Raw genomic sequence first — 18,171 nt, forward strand, 5'->3', positions numbered from 1 at the left:
AAGAGACAGAGCTGAGAGTCCATGGAGACAGAAGTAGCTGGAGCTCATAGGACAGAGTACCAAAAAAGCCAGATTCATAGAGAACCCCAACAATCCCCAACATGTATTAGGCAGAGCACTGATCAGCATGTGCATATAAAGAAACTACCCTAGACCAGGGAAAGAACCACCTGAAAGCATTAGAATAACAGTGCCAAGTGCTTACACAGGGTCAGGAAGCAGTAGCTGTTCCTGCCAACCAGACTGGAAAAACCCATAATTCAGAGCATTACATAGAATACTCAGCTCAGGAAGATCTTGCTTCAGTAGCGAGACATAAGACTAAGTACTCTCCAGACCCACTTAATAAATCATAAAGCAACACCCAAAAGGATAAAACTGTTTCAGGTAACTGCACCCCAGAACAAAGCCTCAAAATACTTAAAAGACATTTTTTTTTTTTAATCCAGCACCCAGCAGCATAAAATTCACAATGTCTGGTCTCTACTCCAAAATTTCCAGGCATTTAAAGAAGCAGAAAAACACAGCCTATAATGAAAAGAAATATCAACCAAAATAGTCACAGAAATGACACAGAAGACAGATTTATAGAAAAAGCCATAAAAACAACTATTATAAATATACTCTTTATGTTCAAAACATAGATGAATGCATGATCGTGTTAAGGAGAGAACAATATAAAATGACTCAACAAACTTTTAGAGATGACAAATACACTGGACAGTATTAACAGCAGGCAAAAAGATTATTATATTTGAAGAAACAGTAATAGAAGCCACCCAAAATGAAACAGGAAGGGGAAAAATGAATGCAGCATCAATAATCCATGACATGACATCAAACAGCCTAATCAATATACATATAATTGGAGTCACAGAAGAAAAGGAAAAGGGGAGTCAGAAAAGAAGTGTTGAATAAAGGCAAAAACCTCTCCAAATGTGATGAAAACTTTAAACTCACACGTGAAGAAGACAGTTAACTTAGCAGACCTGAGACGGGTATCCTTAGAAGCCTCGCTTGTAATGTTGGTCCTTGCCTGCCTCCAGGAACTTAGATTTCAGGAGGGTTCCTATCATTCTCTTAATGATAAGAGTGTTTCCCTGTGACTGAACTATGCAAACAATATGGCTTATGGTGACTAAGCCTTCCTAAAGGACTTTTTCCTTCCTAAAATGTTAAATTTTGGCACATACTAGGCAGAGATCACCCCCAATAAAAACCCTGGGCACTGAGTGGCTAATTAGCTCCCTTGGCAGAGAACATCTTACATGTGTTGTCCAAACTCATTGCTGGAGCAATTAAGCATATCCTGTGTGACTCTACTGGAAAAAGAGTCTTGGAAGATTTTGCTTTTGTATCTTTTCATTGTACTAAATCACGGCCACACATATGACTGTATGCTGAGTTATGAGTGTCTTCCTAGGGAATTCCTGAACCCAGAAGTAAGCGTAGGGACCTCTGACACAGCACAGATTCAAGAAGCTTGACAAACTCCAAGCAGAAAACCACACTAAGGCCTATCACAAACAGTTTAAAACAAGTGATAAAGAGAAATCATACAAGATCAAGAATGAGAACAGTTTCAGGCTTCTTGATGGCAACGCCTTCAAAATTCTGAAGAAAAATTATCTGCAACCTAGAAGTCTATAATTAATTTTCAATTAACGTCAAAGTATGCTGAATGCCTACTCCACACAGGAGACACGTGAAGGGAATTCCCAGAAGTACGGTGAAGGGAGACTTAAGGGTGGCAATGTTCACAAAGCACAGAGGACCCTCAGTTTTAATTGGAGCAGCTAGGAGGTTAAGAGTTCTCCAAAAAAACAAAACTGACATAATGCTTTCTATGCCGGAAAAATCTTAATGGGAGAGCTAAACAATGGTCCAGTTACTTTTATTGATGGTAAGTAAAACTAGGCATACAGAAACCCAAATGATTAACTCCAACAAAAACAAAAACCTACGGAGGAAAATCACAATTAATAGTTGCCTTGTTATGAACATTATTATTCAGAATTACATAATGCTGAACTAATCTAACCAAACCATGAGATATCTTCCTGGGGGAAGAGAGGGAGGGAAAGTCCCACGTGTAGCAGGGGTGGGGAGTGGGTGAAGAGAAGAGAATTCAGAATTCATCCAGTTTAAAAGAACATTACAAGCATATTATTTAGAAAAAAGGAGTTAAAGAACAAAAGAATCCATGAAGAGTCAAGAGTGGCTGTCCCTGAGGAAGGAGTTGCAAACAAAACACCAAAGGCTGTGACTAACAAATGCCACACACAGAATGGAAAGTTGCAAACAATTCATTCTTACCTTAGGAAGTTCAGGTAGCATCTCTGCAGGCGTCAAAGAACTACTGCTCGCACAGGAAGCACCATCAGATATTTCCACCGCACTTTCACAGTCTTCAAATTCATCACACTCAGAAGGATCTTCCTTGTCACTGTCAATCTCCCAGTCAATAAGTTGTAGGTCATCTAAAAATAACAATTTTAAACTTAATTTTAAATATCTCTAACGTGTTTTAAATCTATTTTCCCTCAGTAGTTTTAAAAGATCCATGTTGCTTAATAATTTAAAAATACACTAAAAGACAGCCAAAAGTATAATCCTACAGTTATCTGTAACGATCCCATTTCTCCCCACTGTTACCGCCACTGCAATTCTCAGGTAACTACTTCTATTGTTTTCGTATTCTTCTAGAGTTTCTCTATGTTCAAGCACAAAAAATACACTATTATTTTGTCCTCCTTTCTGATACACTTTGATTTTTTTTTGTTACCTAACATAACTGAGAGGTTTCTCCCCATAAGTAAACAGATTACATCCTCGTTCTTTTCCACAACACGGTATTCTGTCGCGTAGCTGACTCACAGCTTATTTAATATCTTCTATTAACAAGGAATTTTTCAAAGATTATTAGCCCAAAAATTTTCTATAGATTTCTCTCATTAGTAAGGAAACAAAGTAAATGTAGTTTCTAATTTACCTCATATGTATTATTATATAGATATTACTTTCGTAGTATTTTAATTTGAAAGTTCATTTTTATATATTAAATAACCAAATGTACTGACTCTAATCTGCTATGCTTAAAGGTACGAAAGTAGTTATTAAAGATAAATTAATCTCAGAGGTATGGTGTATAACACAGACCTCTCCTTAGCACAAAGCACAAGTACTCCCTCACAACTATTCAACAACTCAGAGGTCTAATAAAATATCTTGGCCCTATTTCAGAGGTCTGATAGCAATAATCTCACCTCCAAATAGAAGTAAAATTAAAAACAAAAAAAACTTACAGCTTAATATCTAAAGGAAATTCAAAATAAAAACCAAACATGGAAGAAAAAAAAAAAAGGAAAAACAAAATTAAAAGTATGGTATAAACTAAGCCAAAAATTATCTTCTTTAGTTGGATACTGTTGCTTCAGAAGATGAGGTAAAAGTCCACTGAAATGATGACAAAGGCTGGCAGCCAGACTGCTTTGAGAACCAGACACGTAGCGGCAATTGTCTAACGCATGTCCCCACAGGTAACACCACCTTTACTCAGGAAAGCCAGGCAAAAAAGAAAGCATTAGAAATTCTCCAGTTACTGAGCCATCAGAGCAAGAAGCCACAGAAAGCCAAGGAGGGGGCAAGTCCCCTCAGGGCACTGCCCCTGTTGCCAGTACCTACCATCTGTGTCCTCATTCATTCAATAAAACTAGGGCCTACTAAGAGCCTATGGTGCCATTCTAGACACAAAAATGAAAACAAACAAACAAACAAAAAAGCCAGGAGAGAATACAGAACACTGCTCCTCCAACAAGAGCTTTCATGTGGGCACAATAATTTTATGAAGCAGGCAAGTCAATCACTGTTAAACCAAAATTTTCATTATACAGATGAAAAAACTGAGTCTCCAAAAAGGTTTTGAAATTTGCCCAAAGATACATAAAAGACAAAGAGGGAGGAAACTTTTTGTTAAAGAAAAATATTTTGACAGTTTTAACTCAGGCTCTTTCCTCTCAATCCCAATTCTCACCCTCAAAGCTCAGAGACTCAAATACAACACAGCTGGAAGAAGGTACGGGAGCATTGTTTGTAAAGGTCACCTGTAGTTTTGATAAGAAAGTGTGTCTGGGAACCACCAAGTAGTACTGAAGCACACAGCACTGAAGTCAGACATTCCTGGGTCTAAATATCAGTTGGCACAGTTATTAATTATATTACTCTGTCCTCTAAGTCCCAATTTTCTTTTGTAAAATGAGGATACGTAGCTCACAGACTGTAGTAGGTATCAAAGGAAATAACCTACATGACATCCAGTCAAGTGTCTGGGATAAAACAAGGCTCACAAATGGCAACTAAAGGTAAAAAGGAGGGAGGAGGAAAGGAGAGGCCAGGGAAGAAGAGTGGAGAGGAGAAAGACAAACCAGCAGTTGCACACTTAGATGTGCTCCAAGGGATTCCTTGTTACCTAAAGCTCATCTTATTTAAGAGAAGTCAACAATTTGTTAACTCATTAACTCACCTTACAGTAATTAGCTCAAAGCATTTTTTTCCGTTCTCAAATAGAATTTCGGAAACTACTGAGTATGTCTTTTAATTAGAAGAAAGTTTTTTTAAAGTGTCAGCTTTTCTTAGATGTAATTCATATACCATACTGTTCACTCACAGAAATCATAGTTTTAAATTATGAAATATGTTTTGAAGTGCATGAAGACAAACCAAGAGTTACATACCAATGAATTTCATTTAATATGGTTGAATTAACAATATAAGCCCTGTGAGACTATGTATAACCTTAAAATACCACTTCACTTGGCTATTACTAAAATGTCAATTAACGGTTATCACCAAAATAGCACATACAGTGGCCAAAAGAATTTAATCACCTTCAAAAGATGCTGTCTGTATAAATTTAACCTTGACTAACTACGTAACTAACCAATACCAACAGTCAAAGTAAAAAATCAAAGCTCACTTTAAAAGCATTAAGACTTTTTAAAATACTCCAAATGAGTTATGTACCTTAAAAATTGGAAAAGGACATGATTTTCATAATTTTAAGTCTGTGGTTCTCAACTTGGGGTGATTCTGTCCTAAAAGGAACATCCGACAAGATCTGGAGACATTTTTGGTTGTCACAACTGGGGCTGAGTGAGCTACTGTCACCTGGTGGACAGAGACCAGAGATACTACTAGACACCCTAGAATGCACAGGAAAGCCTCTCACCCAACAAAGAATTATCTGATCCCAAATGGCATTAATGCCAAGGTTGAGAAACTCTGTTCTAAACTGTCAACATGATACAATACAAAATGCATGAGAATAGAAACTGCAGTAATATTTCCACGACACATTAGTTACGATAGCATTTACCCAAAATAAGTTAGCAAGGAGACAACATGGGTGTAGCTCTATGCACCAGAGGCGTGGCTCATTTTACTGTCCTTCACGTTATTGCTATTTGCAGAGACTGTGCTTTTTAACAAACGTTTCTTTCGAGTCCATGGGCGGCATTTTTCCAATAGCATTTGCTTACTTTTTGTCTTTGTGTTACATTTTGGTAATTCTCACAATGTTTCAAACTTTTAAATAATTCTTGTATTTGTTACAGTGATCTGTGATCAGTGATCTTTGATGTTACTACTGTAATTGTTTTGGGGCACCATGAACTGGGCCCATATAAGATGGAGAACTTAACTGATAAACGTGTGTTCTTTTTGTTTGTTTGTTTTGTTTTGTTTTGTTTTGGATAAACGTGTGTTTTGACGGCTCCACCAACCCACCTTCTTCCTTTCCTTGCTTCCTTTTCTCCCTCTCCCCTGAGACACAACAATACGGGTAATAGGACAATTAAGAGCCCTACAGTGACCTCAAAGTGTTCAAGTGAAAGGAAGACTTGCACGTCCCTCCCTTAAATCCAAAGCTAGAAATGATTAATCTTAGTGAGGAAGGCACATCGAAAGCCAGGATAGGCCGGAAGCTATGCCTCTTGAGCCAAACAGTTAGCCAAGTCGTGAATGCAAAGAAAAAGTTCTTGAAGGAAATTGAAAGTACCCCTCCAGTGAACACATGAATAGTAAGAAAGCAAAACAGCCTTACTGCCGATATGGAGATAGTTTCACCGGTCTGGACAGAAGACCAAACCGGAAACAACCTTCCCTTCAGCCAAAGCCTCATCCAGAGCACGGCCCTAATGCTCTTCAACCCTATGAAGGCTGACAGAGGTAAGCAAGCTGCAGGAGAGAAGTCTGAAGCTAGCAGAGGTTGGCTCACGAGGTTTAAGGAAAGAAGTCGTCTCTATGACATAAAAGCTCAAGGTGAAGCTGATGTAGAAGCTGCACCACGTTCTCCAGATGATCCAACTCCGAGAGTTCATGAGGAGGCTACCCTAAGCAACAGATTTTCAATGCAGATGGAACAGCCTTCTATTGGAAGACGACGCCACCAGGACTTCCATGGCCAGAGGAGAAGTCAAAGCCTGGTTTCAAAGCTCACAGGACAGGCCAACTGTCTCGTCAGGGGCTGATGCAGCTGGCGACCCGAAGTCGAAGCCAATGCTCTTCTACCATTCAGAAAATCCTAGGGCCCTTCGGAATGATGCTAAGTCAACTCTGCCTGTGTTCTATAAATGGAACAACAAAGCCTGGATGACAGTCCATCTGTTTACAACATGGCTTACTGAATACTTTAAGCCCACTCTTGAGACCTCCTGCTCAGGAAAAAAAAGTCCTCTCAAAATATTACTGCTCACTGACAATGCATCTGGCCCCCCACGAGCTCTGATGGAGACGGACAATGGAATGCCAGTTGTTTTCATGCCTGCTAACACAACATCCATTCTGCAGCCCGTGGATCAAGCAGTCATTTCAATCTCTTATTACTGAAGAAATACATTTCACAAGGCTATAGCTGCCACAGATGGTGACTCCCCACATGGATCTGGACCAAGTCAGTGGAAAACCTTTTGGAAAGGATTCATCATTTTACATGCCATTAAGAACATTCATGATTCGTGCATGGGAAGAGGTCAAACTAGCAACATTAACAGGAGTCTGGAAGGAGTGGATTGCTATGCTCATGAATGACTTGGAGGGGTTCAAGACTTCAGTGGAGAAAGGAACTGCAGATATGGTGGAAACAGCAAGAGAACTAGAATCAGAAGTGGAGCCTGAAGGTGGGACTGAATCATTCCAACCTCAAGATAAAACCTTAATGGATAAGGAGTTGCTTCTTAGGGATGAGCAAGGAAAGTGGTTTCTTTCCTTTATTTTTTTAAAATAAGTTTTCTCTTTTTTTTTTTCCTTTAATGGAGGTACTGGGGATTGAACCCAGGGCCTTGTGCATTCTAAGCACACACTCCACCGCTGAGCTATAAAGCCCCCTCCCCCCAGAAAGTGGTTTCTTGAGATGGAATCTACTCCTGGCGAAGATGCTCTGAGGATTGTTGAAATGATAATAAAGGACTTAGAATGTTATACAGACTTAGCTGGTAAAGCAGTGGCAGGGCTTGAGAGGACTGACTGACTCCAACTTTGAAAGAAGTTCTACTGTTGGTAAAATGCTATCACACAGCATTGCACGCTCCAGAGAAATCATTTGTGAAAGAAAGAGTCACTCAATGCAGCAAACTTCATTGCTGCTTTTTAGGAAACTGCCACACCAACCCCAACCTTCAGCAACCACCCCCTGATCAGTGAGCATCCATCAACAATGAGGGAAGACCCTCCACCAACAAAAAGTTACAACTCGCTGAAGACTCAGATGATGGCCAGCAATTTTCAGCAATAAACCGTTTCTTAATTAGGGTATGGTACTTTGTCTTTTGTAGACATAATGCTGTTGCACACTTAACAGACTGCAGAGGTATATAAGCAACTTTTATATGCACTGGAACACCAAGAAATTCATGTAACTTCTGTTACTGCAACATTCACTTCACTACAGTGGTCTGGAAGAAAACCCACAGTATCACAGTGTACTTTAGAGAACTGGCTTTGTCACCAAAGAGAACCAAAGTGGAATTCAACCAATTCTAACATGTTGAAGCTTAAACTAACTGTACAAATAATACTGGTAATGCCTATCTCTTAGAGTTACTGTGAGAATTATTATGAGAAAATGTTTCTAAATGGCTGGGATACTGAGACCTAGTACGATCATAATCAATACTAAGTATTAGAAAAGGAGTATACGTTTTTTCCAATATTGAAATCCAATCTATAACAGAAACTAAATTTCTTACAAAATTATCAATTTACCTTCACTGGTCCCATCCTGTGGACATGAAATATTCCTGTTATCAAATCTGTCTATTCTACAACCATGTCTGCTATCTCTCTGTGGTTTAAAATTTTTATCTTCATCTGACAGATCACTTCCACTGGAACTCCATGTTATAGCTGTAATACCACTGGTGCCCTCAGATGTAGTAGGTTCTGTTAAAGAAAAAGAAAATAGATAAAAATGGTCAGTTGATAAGGTTACTTATCAAAATGAGGTTTTATGCATGTTACTTTTCCCAAGTCACAAATAACACAAAATTGAAATAATAAAAGCAATGTCTTATTTCAAAGTCACAAATAACACAAAATTGAGATAATAAAAGCAATGTCTTATTTCAAATCTTCCGGACTCAATGCCTACGCACAACCTTGCTAAGATTCTTTGAATTAAAGCCAAATGACAAGAAGAAAAAGTAGTAATTAGAATTGATTAAGTTATAAAAGACAAGGAAAATGACTGGAGCACAGATGAAAACTCAAAAAATAATCCTGAAATAATTATAAAGCTATAAGTTCACAGACTAATTGACCAAGCCATAAGGGGAAAAAAACCAACCATAAAACAAACTGCAAAGCCAGCACTTATCTACAATAGGAATGCTTCTGTGTGCTACCTCTGCCATATTAGGAGCCCCGATAGCAGCAATTTGTTTAAAACGCTTAAGAAAATTTTATTTACTTAAACCTGTTATTTTGAGACAACAGTTGCTTCATATACAGTTGTCAGAAACAGAAGAAGCCCTTGTAAGCCTCACCCAGTTCCTCCAATGGTAACATTCTGCAAAACTACAGTACAGCATCACAGCCAGAATGTTGATACCGGTACTGTCAGAGAGAGAACAACTCCAACACCGAGAGCATATCCTGTACTGCCTTTTTAAAGCAAAACACAGCCCCCTCCCTGCCTCATTTCCTAATCCCTGCCAACCACTAATCAGTTTTGTACTTCTACAACCTTGTCAATTAAAGAATAATATATACATGTAACCACCCATGTTGCCCTTTAGGACTGGCTTTTAGTGCTCAGCATAATTCCCTGGACATCCACCAGGTCCTTTTCTTTTTATTACTGTGGACAGATCACAGCTTGTTTCACCAGTCACCCTTTAAAGGACATTTGCGTTGTTCCCAGTCTGGGGCTACTATGAATAAAGCCGCTATGAACAATGTGCACATGATCTTCTGTGAATGTAATTTTCATTCTCTAGGATAAATAACACAACTGTTAAGTTGTGTGGTAACTGCATGTTTAGTCTTACAAGAAACTGCCAAACCGTTTTCCAGGGTAGCTGAGCCTTTTTACAGTCCCACCAGCAATGTGTGAGTGATCCAGTTTCTCCACTTCATTTGGTGTGGTCACTATTTTTTATTTTAGCCATTCTGATAGACAGGAAACTTAGAAGGAATGGAGCGACTCTATCTTGGTGGAACTGAGACAGGCTGGAAGAGGGCAAGGCACAGCCGCTCAAGGAATGCTATGGCAATTAACATCAAAATGGTGAAAGATTCAACCCCCAGTAGGCCTTGAGGCTCATGATGATGAGAGATTTAACTTCTAGCAGATCTTGAGCTTCATTATATGCCCATTGTAATTTATCAGCATGGTGAATAACACGCCCACAGGCACCATGGCAGTCCCAAGGCTAGCCACAAAAGGTCAGAGTGGGAAATGGCCAAATTCCTGGGAATCCCAGCCCCCTCCCCAGGCCACTTAGACTGGCCCTTCCACTTATTAGCATATGAAGCCACCAAGCCCATAAAAACTGGCAACATGAAGAGGAGACTGCCCGCACTCTGCCTGTGGAGTGTGTACCTACTTTTAATCTCAGCACCCAACCCCCAAACCTTGTAGCCTTTCTCTTGCCTTTCAATGTATCTCTCTGAATAAATCTACCTTATTCAACTGTGGCTCACTCTTGAATTCTTTCCTGTGCAAAGCCAAGGACCCACACTTGGCGGGGCACGTCCCAGGGGCTCAACCGAGGCCTGGGACACAGCCCTTCTCGTGCCCCCACATCTGTTTTCCTGCATCAGAACCGGAAGTCCCAACAGGAAACTTCACTGACACTGATCAGAAACGGAACAGATATCTAATAAAAATCAACTTTTCTACTCATATTGAGTAGATAATTGAGTTACAATGCTAAAATGAAAAAAAAAAATTCTATTAGCTACATTTCAATATACTATGAGATTAAGAGATTAGACATTACAACTCAAGTTTTCCAGAAGAGGAAACAGGCTCAGAAGCTAAATGGCGGGGGACGGGTATAGCTCAGTGGTAGAGTGTATGCCTAGCATGTACAAGGTCCTAGGTTCAATTACCAGTACCTCCATTAAAAAGCAAATAAATAAATAAATAAACCTAATTACCCCCCCAAATTAACAATAAATAAAGTTTTAAAAAATTAAATGGCTTCATTAAATATCTATTAACATAACACCTCTGGTACAGTAAACCCTGAGGAAATAACCAACAACAACAAAAAGAAAACTCCTTCCTTCAAGGAATACATGCTCTGAAAGGCAAAACTAATTAATCATGAAAAGAAAAAGTAAACACTAGATTAGAGGTATGTCATGGTATACTGATGGCACAAAAAAAAGCAGATGCTCCACTTTGTATTAATCAGGAAAGGAAGTTTCACTGACAAAATGATGTCTGGAAAATCAACATGTACAAAGGCACAAAAACATGAAATAACAGTAAACATTTACTAAACACTTACTTTGTACCCTGAACATCTATAGTTGCTAAAGCTGTCTATCCTTCAAAATATAAAATTAAATATAAACCATTCAGAATAACCTAAGAACCCATATTGATTTAAAGAGCTAATAAAACTAAGGTGTGTGCTTACTTGCAAAAACCATTACCGATCTTTTTTCATTATTATGCACCCAGAAAAGTAAATCAGAATGAAGAAATGGAATGCTACAGAGTATCTGTGTCCCCCTGAAACTCACATATCGAAGCCTAATCCCCAAAGTGACGCTGCTAAGAGGTGGGTCTTCAGGAGGCGATTAGGCCACTAGGGTGGAGCTCTCATGAATGGGACCAGTGTCCTATAGAAGATGCCCCAGAGAGACCCCTGGCCCCTTCCACATGCGAGGACGCAGCAGGAAGGTTCTATGAACCACAGGGCCTCGCCAGACCCCAAATAAATGTACGGACTTCCAATCTCCAGAACCGTGAGAAATAAATTTCTTCTGTTTACAAGCCACCTGGTCTATGGTATTTTTGTTACATCAGCCTGAGCAGACTAGGACAGGAAATATAATTATCACTATTTTCAGGTTGTATAATGGATTCATAAACCCACAAATTACAGGCACTCAACTATATAATTTATATAGACAAAACCTCTACCAGGAATTTATCACTCAGTAACCCATTTTATTTGCTGAAAAGGGGTACCCTTGAAATCAAGGCCCATTCCAATGAAATTCCAGGAAGGACACCAGCCAGACTATGAGAACAGTTTGCATTTACAAACATTTCTGGGTGCCCAATGTGTGCCAGGCATTGTGCTGGCATCTGCTGCTACAGGCTGAATTGTGACACCCCCTCCTCTAAAATTCATTCATATTTTAAGTTCTAACCACCAGTATCTCAGAACGTAACCTTATTCGGAGCTAGGGTTTTTACAGAAGTAACTGAATTAAACTGAGATAATTAGGGAGGGCCCTAATTCAACATGACAGATTTTCTTATAAAAGAAGAAATCTGGACACAGAACCAGACACGCAGAGAGGGAAGACAATGGAAAGACACATGCAGAGAAGACAGCCACCTGCAAGTCAAGGAAAGAAGCCTGGAGCACATCCTAGCAGGAGCCGACTCTGCCAGTACCTTCACTTTGGACTTCCAGCGTCCAGAACTGTGAGGTAGTAAGTTTCTGTTGGTCCAACCACCCAGTCTGTAGCACAGCATCATGGCAGCCCTAGTCCAGCCTAGCCTTAGCTACCTAGGATACAAAGAAGAGCAACAGAGGAGAGCCTGCCCTTAAGAAGCCTATGATTGAATGGGGAGAAAAACACATCAACAAATAATTTAGAAATTTACTAATGCCTCTCAAGGAGATTTCTGACCTCAATAACAAAGATTTTGAGAACATATTTTGCAGGGCATTTTAAGAAAAATATTAAACACTATCTCCTTTTTATTACATAGTTCCATTTTGATACATTTTTTTAAAGTTTCGCCTTTTAAAGAAAATCACTATCTACAAAGGTTCCAGCCTCTTTTCAAGTTTTTATCTTCCTCCTTGTCCCTCACACCTTCTGAGGAACGTACATTTGCTCACTTTTCTCACCCCTTCCCACATCCTCCATTTCCTCCCCCTTTCTCCTCTGGTTTTCAGTGCCTTACAGGTAAGGAAACAGAGATATAGAGACAAGGAGATGGAGTCTCCCGCTTTTATGCACACTATGCAAAAGTATGTTTCCCTACTTCTGATTCCCAGCTGTCAAAAAAATATTACTTCCAAGTCCTAAAAATTTAATAGCCTGTCCTGAACTAAAACTTTAGACGTTATGATTTTAAAAAGGAGCCAGTTACAGAACGTGCCTTGGGGCTCCTTTTCTACCAATATTTATCTGTAAGCTTTTGTTAAATTACTAACAATTCTTTCTTGCCTTAACAAGCTGCTTATGCTGTAAATAAATTATACACAGACATAAGCTCTTACAGCCTATCAGCATATATTGATCATTCTATAAAGCAGAAAGTACAGAAGAATGGGTTGAATATATATTGGGATGGGGAAATGATCCCAAAAAATCCTTTTGAAATTAAATACAAGGTAGCAGGGGATGGCTTGCCATCCACAAGGTCCTGGATTCAATCCCCAGGACAATCAATCAATCAAATAAATAAATACAAGGTAGTAGCTTATTTAATATTTCTTTCTCTCTCCAAGTTGAATTTGACTATACAAACTTTAAATCTCCAGGAAAAGATACAAGCTACATCTGTATACAAAAATACAGTTAGTTGACCCTTGAACAACGCAAGTCTGAACTGCGTGGATTCAGCTACATGTGGATTTTTTTCAAAAACAGGTACTACTGCTGCACAGTCCGCAGTAGGTGAATCCATGGGTGCAGAGAGCTGACTTGTAAAGTTTATTACAGGCAGATTTTATACTGCATAGAGGGCCAGCACCTCTGGCCCCTGACACTGTTCAAAGGTCAACTGTACTATTTTCTCCATACATTATATAATGACAGTTAAGAAATCAGAATTACATTGATCTTTGAAAATCACAGCATTTGGCACTAATAATAATAAAAAATAAATTCTGCAGCACCATCAGAAGACTATGATATTACAAACACTGTGGGCCAGCTTATTTAATAATAAAAGTGTTTCATGAATTTAAAAAAATTACGGGTGTTTTATTTCTCATTAGCATAAAAAGAATCCCCTTAAATATTAGGGAAATAATAATATAGCATAAAGAAGTGTTTAGTGTCTTATTCACAGAAAGTTTTCTCACTCTGCTGGACTCTGAGCAGGCTCTCACATAACTTTTTGCCACCAAACATAACAGTAACTGGTACCATTAAGCACCTACTAAGCACTTTGCCAAGTAAGAATTTCATTAACTAGTAGTATAGTCCTTATACCACAGGTCATAACTGTATTTCCCAAATCAGATTTTTTTTTTAAACCCTGGTGCTACGACCTTGAGCTTACCTACTGGGCTCTGTTGATAACAGTGAGCCCAGAAAGGACACATGAAATTTTTTTAATAATTACCAACAGGATGCAGAAAAAGGGGTAGATGATGACAAAGGTGAGGGAGAGATTTTTCCAAAAAAGTATCTTTTTACACTGTTTGGGTGTTTTTTAAACCATGAATATATTACCTTTCTTGTGTCTAGAGGATAATTCAAGGTGCTCCTCTGTATTAGTCTTCTTTTCAGCTGTTAACGACTGCAGGTAGATAACGATAACAACAATAATAATAATTAATAATGATGTAGTAATTTAGGGGACGGGGCCAAAAACCAACAATATTTTGTAAAACATTCAAGAACTTACACTATATCCCCTTAACATATTTCTTTTCCTGTTTATATTTACCAAAAAGTATTCCCAAAGCACACACTCCTCATATACTTAATAAATACACTTTTCCTGAAGCTAAATAGAGAGAGAGCTGCCCAACCTTTAAAGTTTATAACAGTGGTGAGCACTCCTCTTTATGGTGTATACTTCAAAGTTAGCACATAAACAAAAATTAGCCTGAATATCTCATTGCTGTAAGATTCTGAATATGTCAGCGTTTCATAAATGTACTTTTTATAGAGCAAATGCTCAACCGCTTCATCTTCTAAGAACATTTTCAGCATGTATCCTTTACTTACAAAGAAGTATAGAGGCTCTGCATGACAGAAAGGGGTGAATACTAATTCGTCACAATTTTTAAGGAATTCAAGGATGAGTGAAAAAAGTAATCCACCAAATACAGTGTTCTGAAAGGAAATAAAGACGGGAATGCCAAAGGAATACATTACAGTGGCCTTAACACTCAGTAACTAGGATTTATCCTTCAGCACTCAGGGCAAACAGTATTACAGCTACCTTACCGGAGTCCCAGCAGTCTCCTGAAATCCTTCTCCACACCGGAGCCATGCTTCAGAGAGGGAAGCAGCTGCCCCTACGGTCCTGAGACCTGCTTTTCTGCACTGCAGTGGGGTGTCTCCTGGAAAGGATGCATATTCTATATCCCAATTTCTTTTTCTCTGTAGAGACAGTTTGTAAAGGGAAAAAAAGTAATGAAAACAACTTCATTATATACACATTAACAATTAACAACATGGAAACCTAGGAATGGCAGCAGTTTTTAAAAGTCTCTGAATCCACAGAGTCATGAGACAGCAAAACCAAGAGCGTTTGAACAACACTTACAACTAGACAACACACTCCAAAATGCACGTGTGAGGCAAACAAGGACCCTCCAAAGTCCTGGACTGTATTACATCTTCTGTTTTGTTTAAAATCTCTACAACAGACATGTATTCACTTCATAAGTTTTAAAATTTGCATTTTACGGAAAATTTCATATTTGCATCGGGAACCAAATTAAGGTAAAGTACTACGAGCTGATCACCTAATCAGAAATAAAACTCTTCATCAATGCCACTGTAGTTTGAGAAAAAAAAAAGATTAATATATACCGTTAAAACTTCCTTAGCTAGGAGGAAGGAACAAATTCATAAATTCAGCCATAACACAGATGGTATTTTAATACTTAATAGATCTAAGCATGTTCCTTCATAAGCAGAGATTCCTACAGTTGGGCAGGACTGCAAGAGGAAGAGGCATCTATCCCCAGGAAGGTGCTACCTCCACCAGGGTGCTGTTATCTGACAGCTCTGAAGAAGCTCACTTAGTTATCTGGAACAGTAAAGAAAGTGGAAATGTCATTTGGTCTATTTAGAGCCCCCCCACCACCACCACATACATACATTTTAAACTCCAGAATACCTCTTTAACACATTAAATCAGCCCAGCTCTTTAAAGAAGTGGGTTATACCAGCGATGGGACAGGAAAGGACAAGAGTAGCCTGAAGTATCAAGACAGAGAGTAAAACACTGCTCAAGGAATAATGAGAACATGTCAAAAGGACACATGAACCTGCATGAAGGGGCTCTCACTGTGGCCAAATGTGCGCATTCCAGCATCAAATAAATAATGCCACTGAAGGATTAAAACCTATTCAATGAAATAAAAATGAGTCCACATTGGTAGAAACAAATAAGTAAATGATGAATTTAGAAAATCATTAACGAATGCTAAAACTAGTGGATGAAAGTTTGAAGAGGATGTACACACGGTCACAAAGCACCGCCCCACAAAGTACGTATTAATTCCAAAGGTAAAAACAGTAGCTTTACATCGGAGAAGCCTAGCAGACACCATCTACTTTCTGAGGAAGATTTTTGGTAAAAAGAAGAGTTCACGTTTTTAGCCTGATGAGACCAGGACGTCTGTAAGCACGAAGCTCACAACCAACTTGTGAAAGGTAAAGGACACACGCAGGGCACACGCAGCGACTCAGAACGCAAGTGCCCTCACCCCGCGCGTCACCCGGCCGCCCCCACTCCAGACCCCGCGCCCACGCGGCGCAAACACCGCCGAACCCCGGCGAGGCGCCGACCGCGCGGACCCCGCGGACCGACTGACCCGCTGCCGCGACCCCCGCTCTCCAGGAGGCGGCTCCTCCCGCCCCGCCCCCGACGCGAGCTGCGTCCGCGCCACAGACGCCACAGACGCCCCGCCCGGGGCCAGCCACCCGCACCCTGCGGCCCACGGGCCCGGCCGACAGGGAGGGACCGAGGAGGCGGCGCCCTCAGCCTACCTTCGCGCCGCCAGAGCGGCCCCGGCGGGGCATCTCCGGGCGCGCCGCCTCCTCAGGGGTGCGCCGCCGCCTCAGAACGCCGGAAGGCCGCGCGCCGCCGAACCAACTCGGCGCACCGTGCCGCACCGCGCGCTGCGATTGGCGGGTGCTGGGGCCGGGGGCGGGGACTCTCCGGGCGCACCGCCTCCTCTAGAGGACGTCGCGCCGCGTGCTGCGATTGGTCGGTGCTCAGGAGGGGGCGTGCCCCCCGCCCCCGTCCGCGCTATCTGGGACTGTCCGCCAGCGCGGCGGCTGGCAGCAGAGCACGGGCACCAGCTCTGGGGCGGGTCGTGCGACGTTGTTCTTTCCGCCTGTAACCGGGCCCGAGGCCGGCAGAGCGCCGCCATCGGCTCCGGGTCGGGGAGCTACTGGGCGGGCGCCCCGCGTGGGGTTTGTCAGGCAGGCCCAGCCTTAATAAAAATAAATGTTAACGAGGTGGGCTGTGAACTTAACAGTCGGTACTTAGGGAATGGTTGCAGCCGTGGATAACTGGAGGCAGAGGTGGCGTTTCCCCATCTGCTGGGGGCTAGGGGTTAGCATCCAGAGCTGGAATTTTCAAGTTCAGAGCCGCTGGAATCCCCTTGCAACTTGCTACAGCCGGTGACTGAGTTTCGGACTCCGAGGGTCCGGAGTGGATCCAGAGAACTTGCATTTCTGACAAGTTGCCAGGTGACCGCCTCCGTTCCGCCTCACTTTGAGAACCCTTAGACCCCGTAGGCAGCTTGCTTAAATATCCCAGCGCTTGGAAAACAGATGTAAAACGGAATACAGTGGGAAGGCGGCCCCGACTGAGTAGAAACGGTTACAAAGTCACTAGGTAGAAGTATTCTCAAACGAAGGTGTCTGTTGTAGAGAAAATTAAAATAGTGGTTGAAGCGAACTGAGAAATGTCAGCCAGAGTAGGTGGAAAGGATTCCCATTTTTAACCTCGCCACTATAGCAGAAGTGGAATTTGGTCTTCAGCTCCAAAAGCACATTCTTGTGCCTTTGTAAGAATGCGTTGTTTTGCAGTTTATCCATTTTCAGTCTTTCCTTCCTAGTCCCTATTTTTTCATCATCTTGTGTTTGAGTTCTGGTGCTCAAAGTCACAAATGCTTAGTATAAAGTGAGAAATCACTGAATGGTTAAAAAAAAAAGAAACCAAAGTCTTAGCTTAAGGTAGGCATTGCTAATCCTATTACTGTCAACATGTAGAATAAGATAAACTAGATTCTAAATCTAGGTAGTTTAGGACTTAGAGTACTGGGCCTCTGACAGGGACTCCACAAAGCTCACCATTGTTGTTGCCTTGTGACACAGCTTGGCCATCCTACCGTGTCTGTGCCTCGGCTCTCAGTTTTACAGCTGCAACCAGACCCCTCCTAGCTGCTCCAGCTGTAGCCCCAGTATATTGCCTACATGTCATTGCCAGCTGAGTATCTGTTTTACTCAGTTTTTGTGTGTGGTGTAGAGTGTGCCGTGTCCTTCTTTGGTGTG

General features: G+C 40.9%; 1 protein-coding gene and 1 non-coding gene across 4 annotated transcripts in view; both read right to left on the reverse strand.

Moving 5' to 3' along the window:
- SPIDR (scaffold protein involved in DNA repair) overlaps positions 1 to 16,788 on the reverse strand; it is a 258,183-nt gene extending 241,395 nt beyond the window's left edge. For 2 of the 3 annotated variants that reach the window (XM_072951649.1, XM_072951648.1), the window contains exons 1-5: positions 16,657 to 16,788; positions 14,881 to 15,036; positions 14,158 to 14,224; positions 8,260 to 8,436; positions 2,317 to 2,480 (exon numbers count right to left, since the gene is read on the reverse strand). In XM_072951649.1, the coding sequence (XP_072807750.1) occupies positions 2,317 to 2,480; positions 8,260 to 8,436; positions 14,158 to 14,224; positions 14,881 to 15,036; positions 16,657 to 16,689 (597 nt within the window). In that variant the 5' untranslated portion in view covers positions 16,690 to 16,788. Of the gene's footprint in view, positions 1 to 2,316; positions 2,481 to 8,259; positions 8,437 to 14,157; positions 14,225 to 14,880; positions 15,037 to 16,481; positions 16,612 to 16,656 lie in introns of those variants that run through there. The other variant, XM_072951650.1, reaches the window with a different exon arrangement.
- Positions 7,309 to 7,383, reverse strand: TRNAS-AGA (transfer RNA serine (anticodon AGA)). Its single transcript has one exon. It is a non-coding gene; the product is annotated as a tRNA-Ser (tRNA).
- Positions 16,789 to 18,171: the final 1,383 nt, after the last annotated feature.

The sequence above is a fragment of the Vicugna pacos genome, chromosome 29 (genome assembly GCF_048564905.1).
Source record: "Vicugna pacos chromosome 29, VicPac4, whole genome shotgun sequence".
NCBI classification, from domain to species: domain Eukaryota; kingdom Metazoa; phylum Chordata; class Mammalia; order Artiodactyla; family Camelidae; genus Vicugna; species Vicugna pacos.